The 10,374-nt window shown below is 67.2% G+C and overlaps 2 protein-coding genes across 3 annotated transcripts in view; one reads left to right on the forward strand and one right to left on the reverse strand.

The window, feature by feature from the left end:
- SSR4 (signal sequence receptor, delta) overlaps positions 1 to 2,728 on the forward strand; it is a 3,314-nt gene extending 586 nt beyond the window's left edge. Inside the window, exons 2-6 of one of the 2 annotated variants that reach the window (XM_012734503.1) lie at positions 1,005 to 1,123; positions 1,844 to 1,918; positions 2,102 to 2,191; positions 2,388 to 2,453; positions 2,564 to 2,728. In XM_012734503.1, the coding sequence (XP_012589957.1) occupies positions 1,005 to 1,123; positions 1,844 to 1,918; positions 2,102 to 2,191; positions 2,388 to 2,453; positions 2,564 to 2,668 (455 nt within the window). In that variant the 3' untranslated portion in view covers positions 2,669 to 2,728. The remainder of the gene's footprint in view (positions 1 to 1,004; positions 1,124 to 1,843; positions 1,919 to 2,101; positions 2,192 to 2,387; positions 2,454 to 2,563) is intronic. The other variant, XM_012734504.1, reaches the window with a different exon arrangement.
- Positions 2,729 to 5,087: 2,359 nt separating this feature from the next.
- PDZD4 (PDZ domain containing 4) lies at positions 5,088 to 10,140 on the reverse strand. Its single transcript, XM_004695222.2, has 7 exons — positions 9,885 to 10,140; positions 9,018 to 9,108; positions 8,546 to 8,644; positions 7,772 to 7,834; positions 7,415 to 7,516; positions 7,024 to 7,134; positions 5,088 to 6,890 (listed from the first exon to the last, which is right to left on the reverse strand). The coding sequence occupies exons 1-7, from the start codon at positions 9,953 to 9,955 to the stop codon at positions 5,346 to 5,348; spliced, it is 2,082 nt and encodes a 693-aa protein (XP_004695279.1). The 5' UTR covers positions 9,956 to 10,140; the 3' UTR covers positions 5,088 to 5,345.
- Positions 10,141 to 10,374: the final 234 nt, after the last annotated feature.

Below are 10,374 nucleotides of genomic sequence, written 5' to 3' on the forward strand. Positions count from 1 at the left end.
GCAGCCGGCGGGGCGTGAGTGCCCGGCGGGCGCTTCGCTTTGCCCCTCGTGGGTCCGTCAAGGCCTCGGGCCGAGCTCGCCAGCCTCGTGTGCCTGACGATGTCCAGAGTGCGATGATGGACGACGCGCTCCTGGCCGCGGCACCCGGGCGAGCCCAGAGCCTGCTTAGGAGGCGGTGGCCGGAGCCAGCTGGGGCCTGGGACTCGGGTCTGGCTGCCCTTCCTCTGGAGCGCCGCAGCCCGCTGCCACCTCCCCGCCCCCCGGCAGTACCACACGGCACCACCGATGGCTGAAGAGGAGACAGGCCAAGCCAGGCCACACTGGAGCCTGGACGTCGCCCCAAGGGCGGCCTCTGCTGCGCAGACCCAAAGCCACCCCCACCGCCTCAGGAAGGCCTGGCGCTGCTGCGCCTCGCGCGGACCGGTCTGCGGTCTGCCGGGGATGCGCCCGCGGCCAGTGCCTGCGGGGCTGGGGGGCCTTCTCTGGCCTCCGGCAGTGGGGAGCTGGCCAAGGCAGCAGCTTGTTTCCCCGGGCAGCGCCTGGTGAGGGTCGGCCAGGCCGTTCCCTCTGGAAGCACTGAGCCAGCCTGGGCCTTCTCGCCGCTCCATCAGGGCGGCCTGCGAGTGGTCCTCACGGGTGTCCCAAGCCGGTGCCTTCAGTAGACCGGCCAGACCCTTGGGCTTCTGGGGTGCCGCTGGGTGGCCTGCCTGCGGGTGCCAGCCCCAAGTTGTGCAGCGAGCCATCCAGCCTCCCCACGCTCACACCTGTCTTACGCCCTTGTCTAGTGTCCAGCTGGGCAAAGCCCTGGCCTCCCCAGCCGCCCTTCACGCTCTTTCGCCCCTTGACCCCGCACCTCTGACTGACGGCGAGATCTTTCCCCATGCCCAGCAGGCAGGGTCCTTCCACTGACGGGGTCTGGGAGGTGGGGCCGGGCCGTCCCTCCTTCCCGCCCCCACCCAGCCCATCCAAAGTAGCCTAGCCCAGTAACTGCCTGCTCCCCACAGCAGAGGCCTGCCTGGAACCCCAGATCACCCCTTCCTACTACACCACTGCCGATGCCGTCATCTCCACGGAGACGGTCTTCATTGTGGAGATCTCCCTGACGTGCAAGAATAGGGTTCAGGTGAGGCAGTGGGGGTTCAGCCAGGACAGTGCCAGGGGCCTGTGGACAGTGAGAGCAGGGGATCCAGTCCAAAGGTGGGAGATGCCCAGCCCCACGAGGCCCCAGCAGCAGGTGTCTCAGATAGTTTCCGAGTCTCCAGGGCCTGCTTTGCCACGCGCCGCATAGATGGACACGTCGTTGACCCTTGAAAAGGGTACGAGGGCAGCCACGCTCTGTCCAGGCCCCACACCCATTCTGGTTGCTCTCTGCTGAAGTGTGTGTGTCCGTGCAGGTGTGTGGTAACGCCAACACTGAGCCCACCTGGCCTCTGCCCCTAACTCCAGCTTGCATCTTGAAAGCCCCAGGAGGAAAGTTGGGCCTTTTGGGGTACAATGGTCCTCGGGTGGTGTTTTGGGTGCCCCCTGGCCCCTACACCCCCTTCTAGCCTCACAAGTAACAACACTTGGGTCATCTGCTCCTGCTCAACCAACAGGCTTGCTGCGGGTTGGGTGGGCCAGGCCATGGTCTGTGTGACCACCCCCGGGGACAAGCAGGGAGGCAGTGACAGCGTGGCGGGCGTGGGCCCGACCCAGCTCCAGCTTACCAGGTCTGGCCCGTGGTTTGCGTGCGGTGCCCCTTGCCAGTGGCACTGCAGTCCTCAGACTCCTCACACAGAGCCTGGGCAGCCCCACGGGGTGTCTGCCACTGCCTGAGAAGCAAGATGTTTGTCTCCCCACCTAGAACATGGCTCTTTACGCTGACGTCAGTGGAAAGCAATTCCCTGTCACCCGGGGCCAGGACGTGGGCCGTTACCAGGTGAGCACAGTCTCGTCCTCATTTGGGGCTGGCCGCCCTCCTGCGTGTGATTGGGAGCCCTGTCCCCATGGAGCAGGTCCAGGTTCTCTCTGACCCAGGCAGCTAGCTGGTTGTGGTGCCATGTCAGTGCTGGTGGGGCGCCCGGAAGCGGCCAGGCACCCATCCTGCAAACGCCCACCCCAGGTGTCCTGGAGCCTGGACCATAAGAACGCGCACGCGGGCACCTACGAGGTCAGGTTCTTCGACGAGGAGTCCTACAGCCTCCTAAGGAAGGTGAGTGTCACCTGGAGCCCTGCACCCAGGCCTCCTGGGCTCGGCCACCTTGCGGCGGCTGCGGCTCAGGCAGCTGCGAGGTGGCTTTCTGTCCGCCATACCCCGTGTCTCTTGTGGCTTCTCCCCCACAACTCGGTCAAGTTCCTGCCCCCTCCCCCTCGTCAGGCACCCACTGACCCCAGCACCTCACTTGCAGGCTCAGAGAAATAACGAGGACATCTCTGTCATCCCACCCCTGTTCACAGTCAGCGTGGACCATCGGGTGAGCGGGCTGCAGAGGCTGGCCAGGGCGGCAGCGGGGAGCAAGAGCTTGGCCCTTGGGGGAGGCAAGCTGAAGGCTGGCTAGCTCACCCATCCTTTCTCTTCCTGCAGGGCACCTGGAGCGGGCCCTGGGTCTCCACCGAGGTGCTGGCCGCAGCCGTCGGCCTAGTGATCTACTACCTGGCCTTCAGTGCCAAGAGCCGCATCCAGGCCTAAGTGTGCCCTGGCCTCGCGTCTCTCAATAAACAGTGCTGGCTCTCACGAGCATGTTCTGGACACAGCTTGCTGGCCTGACTGTGCCTGCCACACCTGGGCTTGAACCGTGCCGCCATCCACCCGCCTTTATCCACGTGGTGGCGTGGGCAGTGGGGTTGGGCTGACTGCAGTCCAGTGCTCGCCTCCTCTCCCCCGCCCCAGGTTGGAGTGCGTTCTTCTCTGTGGCAGGTTCTCCTTCCTGGCTGTTGGCAGGGCTTGGGCAGGGTCTGGAGTCACCCTCCCCAAAAGGCATGCCGGACTGAGGTCGGCTGTGGCCTAAGCAAGGCAACCCTGTGACCGCCGGCCGTTGGGAGGGTGACTGCCTGGAGGAGGCCAAGGGCCCTTCCCAGCAGTTGACAACCCACGTGGGACACCAGCACCTTACCTGTGGGGTGGCTCCCGTGTCTGGGGCCTCATAGCCACATTTGGAAGTCCCTTCCCTGCCCAGCGCTGGGAGCACAGACCTTGCTGCTAGGCTTACAGCCAGGAACCCACACAGCCTTCTGAGGGGGGCCAGCCTACCCCCACCACCAAGTGCTGTCTGGGGCTTGCCTAGGGATGGGAGGAAGGGAGGACCCCGGTGTCTCTCCCAGCAGCCTTTTTCTGCTGCGGAGCCTGCGGCCTGCCTGGCCCCCAGCCCAGCTGCTCAGTAGTTGGAGAGCTGCTGTGTACTGCGAGGCGCCAGGGGATTGCCAGAGGGCAGGCGCCTCCAGAAAGCTGCTGCAAGGGAAGGGTCACTAGGAGGGGCGGTGCCCTCCCTCTTGGGCAGCCTGGGCCACTGCCAACGCACTGGGGTTTTTGCATTCCAAAGAAGCTCAGGCTAGGGGGTGCCCGTGGGGCTGGGGACTGTCTGCCACCCAGTACTCCTGGGACCCACACGGCCAGGCCAAGCCACAGGACCAAAGGTGGTCGCTGCTCTAGGGCGCCTGTGGTCAAGGGCTGCCGCCCGCTGGCACCACCTCTCCCAGGGCCCGGAAAGAGGTCTGCTGCTGGCCTGTCAGCCTGTCCTGGCCCCAGCAGGGAGCAATGGGAGCCAGCAATGCCTTGCAGCAAGCATCACTCCCCAACGGGAGTGCCCAGGGGTTGCGTGTCTGTGGCCCTGCCCATCTGGGGGGGGCGCCTGACCAGGGAGGGTGTGTCAGCACCAGCGGCCACAGAGTTCTTTCCTGGGCCCCAAGCAGCTTCCTGGGCGCACAGGCCAGGCTTCCGCCTACGCCCACCAGGGCTTCACTGCCCTATTCACAAGCGGCCCACAGCCCAGTCAAGGGGATTTGCATGCCTTCTTGCCCTTCACAATGATCCTAGCCCAGAAGCCAGAGCTCTGCCACAGCCTCACTGCCCCAGGGGGCCTTGCTGCCCCTCGGGGTGCCTCCCACAGCAGGTCCCACCTCCCGCCTCATGCGGAGCAGCTGGGGGCTGATTGGCTGAGCAGCAGCCAGTGGCACTGGGCTGTTCCGACCCCACGCGGTGCCCACCCCTCTCCCTGGCACTGTGGACATGCCCTATAAGGAGAGTATTTGTGCCTTCCTAGAGCTGCCAGCTCATTGTCAACTGGGGTTCTTCCTGGGCTAGAGGCAGGGGGCCCAGTCCAGCTGGGCTCCCAGAATGCACCGGAGGCCTCCGCCACAAGCCAGCGGCAGGTGCCATCAGGCCTCCACCATCCTCCCTACACGCTGTGACTGTCCTGCCCCCAGTGCTCAGGGGGCGACCACAAGCCCTGCTCCAACTGCCCTTGCCCCCTCCCCCATTGCTGCCTGCTGCCTCCACCCCAGCCCACGTCCTTTCCTCGGCATGAAGAGCAAACACAGAACGCACACAGGAGACCAGGAGTGGTAAGAAGGCAGCTTGCTTTATTTTCACGACGCCGGCAGGGCAGGGTGGGCAGACGCTCACGCTTCTGCCACTGGGGCGCCACCTGGGGTGAGCACAGGCCCGGCAGCCCTCCCAGGTTCTCTCCCCAGTCGAAAGGAGACTCTGCTGCTTCTGCGATTACCCCTGCGCTGCCTCCCAGACCCCCCTGGCCCCAGCATCCCCTCGGGCCACCCAGGTGGCATCAGAGGAGACCCAGGCTCAGTCATTTCTTGGGTGAACGCTGTGCCCTCAGTCCCCTATCTCAGCTCGCTCCCCCTTGGTCTCCAGGGAAGGAGGTAGCCCCCAGGTGAGCCTTGCAAGCCCTGCAGAGGCGCCCCCCAAGCCATTCTCCCCTTCTTCCCGCCCCTCCCCTCCCACTCCCCAACCCACCCCTCTTCCTCCCCCCACCCACCTCCTTCCCAGTCACCACTCCGGGATCCCCGCTTTGTCAGGCTGCCCGGGGAGCTGCGGGCCCCCAAGCAGGCCCACACCACAGAAAACAAGGATTGGCAAGCACAGACGGGGGGGGGGGGGGGGGGGATCACGAAACCCAGGCCGCCTTGTCTACAAGTAACCACCTGAAAGTGGCCGGTCTCTTGTGCTTGAGGCAGCCTGTCCTCCTTGCACTCCTCCTCGGCTCCTCCAGTACCCCAAGTCCCCATGGGGTGTGCTCAGGGCTCATGAGACACGCACACAGCTGAGGGGTGTCCGGCGCGCCTCCCCAGGGATTCTCTGGTGGCACAGACACACCAGACCCGAAGGGAGGGAGGGAGCCCGGCCGGGCGCCTCAGACGGTGGTGACGGAGAGCAGCGGGTTGTAGACGCGCCTGCCGTCGGCTGAGCGCGCGCCGTGGGCCAGCATCTCCTGGATGGTGATCCAGTTGTCCAGGATCTTCTTGTTCCGCTTCTTCATGGTCTTGCGGTGGCTCAAGGCGATGATGTTGAGCTCGGCCTTGCCGTCGGCGCCCTGCTGCTCGCGCAGGCACTCCAGCCGGCTCTGCATCATGAACTCACGCCGCTTCCGCTGCTCGCGGGCGCGGATGAGGTGCTGCTTGCGCTCCTCCTTGCTCCAGTAGCGCCCCATCTTCATCTCGCTCACGGCGTCGTCGTCGGTGGTCATGCCGCTGCGCTCCTCGCGGATCTTCAGGGCCCGCGCCTTCAAGAGGCGGTCACGCACCGGCCGCTTGGCCACGTAGCGGGTCCCATCGCTGCGCACCTTCACCTTCCACTCCATGCGGGGTGCTTCGGAGGCTGCCACCGCGCCACCCACTCGGGGGCCGCCGGCCAGACCCAAGGGGCCGTGGCCCAGCTCCTCCAGGCCGCGTGGCGGGGCCAGCTGCATGCAGCTGTGGTACTGCTCACTCTCCTGGCCCGGGCCGCGGGGGCGACGCGACAGGTAAGGGCTGCCTTCGGGGCCCCCGCGCTCCAGAGTCACCCCGGTTTTGGGGCCACGGCGCGCCCTCTCCTCCGAGTGCTGTCTCCGGCCCACCTCGGGATCCCGTGAGAGCGATCGGAACTTGGCGGGGCTGCCCGGTGGCAGCGCCGTCTTGGGGTGGCTGCTGACGGGGGCCCCGCAGGGGGCCCGGTTCACGCTGGGGTTGCCCGCGGCAGCCCGCCGTAAAGGGCTCTCGGGCAGGGGTTCCGCAAGCAGCGGGGTGCTGCGGCAGCTCTCCCCGGTGTTGTAGGCGCTGGTGCTGTCCTTGTCCGACTTCTCGGGCAGCTCGGAGATGTCCGACAGCTCGTGCTTCTTCGGCTCGCCGGCGCCCGGGCCGTACAGGCTGTCCTCCTCCAGCAGCCAGGCCTTCATGCAGCGCTCCCGCAGCTGCTGCATCTTCTGCGCCCGCAGGATGTTGCGGCACTTGAACTCCAGGTGTCGCAGCTCCTCCTCCAGCATGGCCACCTCGTGGCCCAGGCTCTCGTTGCGGTTCACGTCCAGGGCGCCGTCGCCAGCGGAGGCGCGCGGGAAGAGGAGGCCCAGCGGGTTGCCGTTCTCCAGGTGGCACTTGATCTCCAGCAGCTCCCGGTAGCGCTCATACTCCGCGTCGGTGAGCCCAGGGAGGTCGCCCCCGCCCAGCCCCGCGCCCTCGGCCAGCAGGGAGTCCATGCTGAAGTGGAAGTCGCGGCTCTGCAGGGCGTCCCCCTGCAGGCCGAACTTGCGCAGGCTCCCAGGGGTGTTGGTGGCGCTCAGGGGCTCGTCCCCGAGCAGGTCGTGCTCGGAGCTCTCCTCGTTGCGTGTGCTCTCGTCGGTGCGGCCCACCCCACTGTCCAGCTCCTGGCTGTTGCTGAGGCCGGGGCCTGCACCGGGGGCCCCTTGCTCCTCTGCATTTCCAGGCTAGGGCGCAAGGACGAGCCCCACTCAGACTGGGGCCAAGGGCACCCGGGGGATCAGCACGAAAAGCGCGTGGCGAGCTGGGCCAGTTCCCGCACCCACCTGCCCTCCACACGTGCCCATTCTCCTTCCTTACCTGCTGGGCAGGTGGGGATTGCAGCTTCCGCGCGCGCAGGTCCCCCTCGTTCTCAGAGCCAAAGTCATCCAGGAAGTCATCCCGGTCACTGTCCTTCCACCGCTTCGCCAGCTGCAAAGACGGAGCTGGCCTGTCCCCACCACCTTGGCTGCCTCCCCCAGGCACTTCTGGGCCCCCAGCTGCAGGCCCGGTGGTCTTGTGGTCTCACGGATGGTGACCACCAGAAGGCACTCCCAGCCTGCTGGGCCACAAAGGCCAGAGAGAAACGAGCCCAGGGATACCGCCGGCCCCGTCGGTCTCGAAGGGCAGCTGCCCACGCCCTGTCCAGACCCACCAGTGCCAAGACACAGAGTCTCGGGTTGGGGCCAGACGCCCTGCTGGGCACACCCACCTGGCTCTCGGGCCGGGCCACCAAAAGGGAGATGTTGGTGTTCTCCTCCTGGCTCAGGATGGCCACTGCCTCCTCCCGGTTCTGCACGTCCACGCCATTAATCTGTGGCGGGCAAAGAGAATTCATCACCAAGGATGCCAGGGCGGGCCCTGGATCACAGGCAGGGGGCGCGCAGGAAGGGGGCCGCCTGCGAAAGGAGCTGGGAGGACAGCCCAGCCTGGCAGGACTGGCAGGAGCACTTGTGTGCCTGGGCAGCAGGAAGACGGAGGCTCACACCGACGGACGGAGGGAGAGGCTCCGTGGGGCCAGGTGGGCGACCCGTCTGAGTCTCTGGCGGGTGGGCAGGTGCCTGCTTACCTGGACGATGCGGTCCCCCTCGCGGATCCGGCCATCTTTGGCTGCAATGCTGTTGGGGTTCACCTGCAAGACACAGGCAGCATGGGCTCCACGCCCTCTGCTGAGGGCCCTTTCGGGGGGAAGGAGGTCACCCCGCCTCAGGGGCACCCAAAGCAAACTGGAGACTTCTGCCAGCCCCAACTCCAGGGGGCGGGGACACAACAGCACCCGGGCGGGCCTGCCTCTCCCCAGCAGGAGTGGCCCACCTGCCGCCCAGAGCTCCCAGGCCCAGGCTGGCACCCGCCTTGGGTACGGAGTCCTAGCCTTCCTGTGTCAGGGCCGGACAAGCCAGGGCAGCACAGACAGCAGCCCGGCACAGTGGAGAGCTGTAGGGGCCCGCGGGGGTGTGGGGTGTGCAGGGCGGTGGCGAGGGTTCCCTGCTGAGGACCAGGAGGGCGTGCTGAGAGCACAGCCTGGCCTGGGGCACAGGTGTTCCCAGAAAGACGCGCCTGGACTGCGCCGAAGCCGTGGCCACCCTGACCTCGCCCACAGCAGCCTGTGGCCCAAGGGCCGTGGCCCTGGCAGCTGAGTCTCAGAGCCCTGGGCGGTGCGGAGAGCGCAGGAGGTGCCGACCGCGGGCTCTTCACCTGCCAGACCCTGCCCGCCTGCCGCCGCACCGCGCTGTGCCCCTCGCCAGTGCTGTCCAGATGGGCCAGCAGAGTCCAGCTTCGATGGCCCAGCACAGGAAGGCAACAGTCTGCTCCCGCAGACTCCGCCAGCACGCAGCCCTCGTACCTCTCCAACGTAGATGCCCAGGTCCTCCTCGTCGTCTGTGCGGTAGCACACCATGAGGCCCAGCTTGTCCCGGTGGCTGGTCTTGCACAGCTCCACCTCCTGCCACAGGGTCCGGAGCAGAGGCAGAGCCCCGGAAAGTAAGGGGCGCGTGAGCTCTGCAGAGGCGGCCGTGGCCAGCCCCATGCCAGCCGCACCTCACCTGCCCCGCACATCACCTGAACTGAGCGCGCAGCCCGGGCTTGGCGGTGTCCTCACCGTCCCAATGGCTACCAGGAGAGGCCCGGACACAAACGGGGCACACGGAACGCAGACATGCGTGGCACACAGACTCACCATACAGACGGACCACGAGACTCACCCGCGCCCGCCCCGACTCAGGCGGACACGGCGTTGAGCCGAGCACGGGCCACGCACCGGGACGGGCCGCAAGGCCTGGCCACCCGGGCGGCAGGAGCCTGGCCGCCTGGCTCACCTCATACTCCAGCTCGTCCGCACGGTCTGCCTCCTGCGGGCTGCCCTCCATGAACTCCGCTGGGTCATAATACTCATGGCTGATGGGGGGGCTGCCCAGGAGAACGGGGTCAGGTGGACCGCGGTCTCCTCTCACGTCCCCGTCGCAGTCCCAGGCACGCAGCGTGGGGAGTCCTGCTCTGGGCGCCCAAGTGCCGGGCCACATGCACCCATGCAGAGACCGTGTCCAAGGGCTGGCTGCGGGTCCTGGCGCGCCCAGCCCAGCCCACCCTGCTGCACCCCGTCTCCAGAGCCACTTCCTCACCACGCCAGCTGGCAGGCACCCCTCCCGCCCAGCACTGGCCCACTCAGGTGATGCCCCAGGCGCTATCCAGGCCCCGGGGCTGCGGGCAGGAGGACCCAGGCCTCCAGGGGCCGCCTTGCCCAAGGCTCGAGCAGCAGCAGGAGTCAGCGCTCACGGCCCCTCTGAGTTGGCCAGGGAAAGAAGTGGGAAGATGAGGCGTGCAGGGCAGGGACAGGAAGGGCAAGACAGGGCGCGAGAAGGTTCAGAGGCTGACGCTGGAGAGGCAGAAGACGACGGGCGGCAGAGGACGGAGGGCGGGGTAGGAGGGCTGAGCCTGCAGCCTGCCAGCAGCGAGAAGGGGCAGTGCTCCCCGGGCCTGTGTGCCAGCCTCCCGGCCCCATCACCAGCTGGTGCCCAGCCTGAGGCTAGAGGCCCGAGGGCTTGCGCCCTTGGGTGCCAGTCAGTTCTGGAGGCCAAGGGGCCTCCTTCCTGCCCAGATGGGGTCTCCCTGCCATGCCCTGCGGGGCGGCAACGTGGCCTGGGCATGGTGGCCCCAGGGCGTGGGCCCTCCTGAGGGCGACTCACAGCTCAGACAGGACGTCCGGCTCCAGGATGACCATGGGCGGGGTGGGCGGGCGCAGCTTGCCCAGCGCCATGATATGCTCGAAGGAGATGTCAGTCTGAGTGCCGCTGTCCACCAGCTGCAGCTCATGGCAGGCGCTGCTCCCCCGGAGGCGGGGGCTGCGTCTCAGCACCTGGATCACCAGGGGCTCCTTGGAGGAGCGCAGGGCCTCCAGGGTTTGCTCCTGAGACAGCTTGGAGAGCTCCTTCCCGTTCACCTGCGGCAGAGACACGCTCCGTGAGGCCTGCCGGCCGCACCCGCCTGCTCCGCCGGGAGCCTGCTGTCCACTGCTGGGCGCCTCACTCCTGACAAGCGCACGCCTCAGCGCCATCCCCACGCCATGCTGGCTGGGAGCGCCAGGCCAGGGCTGGAGCACCCCTGAGTGCTGGCAATTGCTCGTGCTGGGCCTAACTCGGGGCAGCACAGACCAGAGCTGGCAGCACCGCAGGGCAG

This window comes from Condylura cristata, unplaced genomic scaffold (assembly GCF_000260355.1).
Source record: "Condylura cristata isolate star-nosed mole 26May11 unplaced genomic scaffold, ConCri1.0 scaffold00057, whole genome shotgun sequence".
Classification (NCBI taxonomy): domain Eukaryota; kingdom Metazoa; phylum Chordata; class Mammalia; order Eulipotyphla; family Talpidae; genus Condylura; species Condylura cristata.

Bases quoted from the DNA above. Each gene is read 5' to 3' on its own strand.
- PDZD4 (XM_004695222.2), bottom strand. From the start codon at position 9,955: ATGGCGCTGGGCAAGCTGCGCCCGCCCACCCCGCCCATGGTCATCCTG. The intron at 8,645-9,017 runs GTGAGCCAGGCG...ACCCTGTGGCAG, and splicing joins CGGACGAGCTGGAGTATGAG to GAGGTGGAGCTGTGCAAGAC. The intron at 7,517-7,771 runs GTAAGCAGGCAC...TGCCCGCCACAG, and splicing joins AGGGGGACCGCATCGTCCAG to ATTAATGGCGTGGACGTGCA.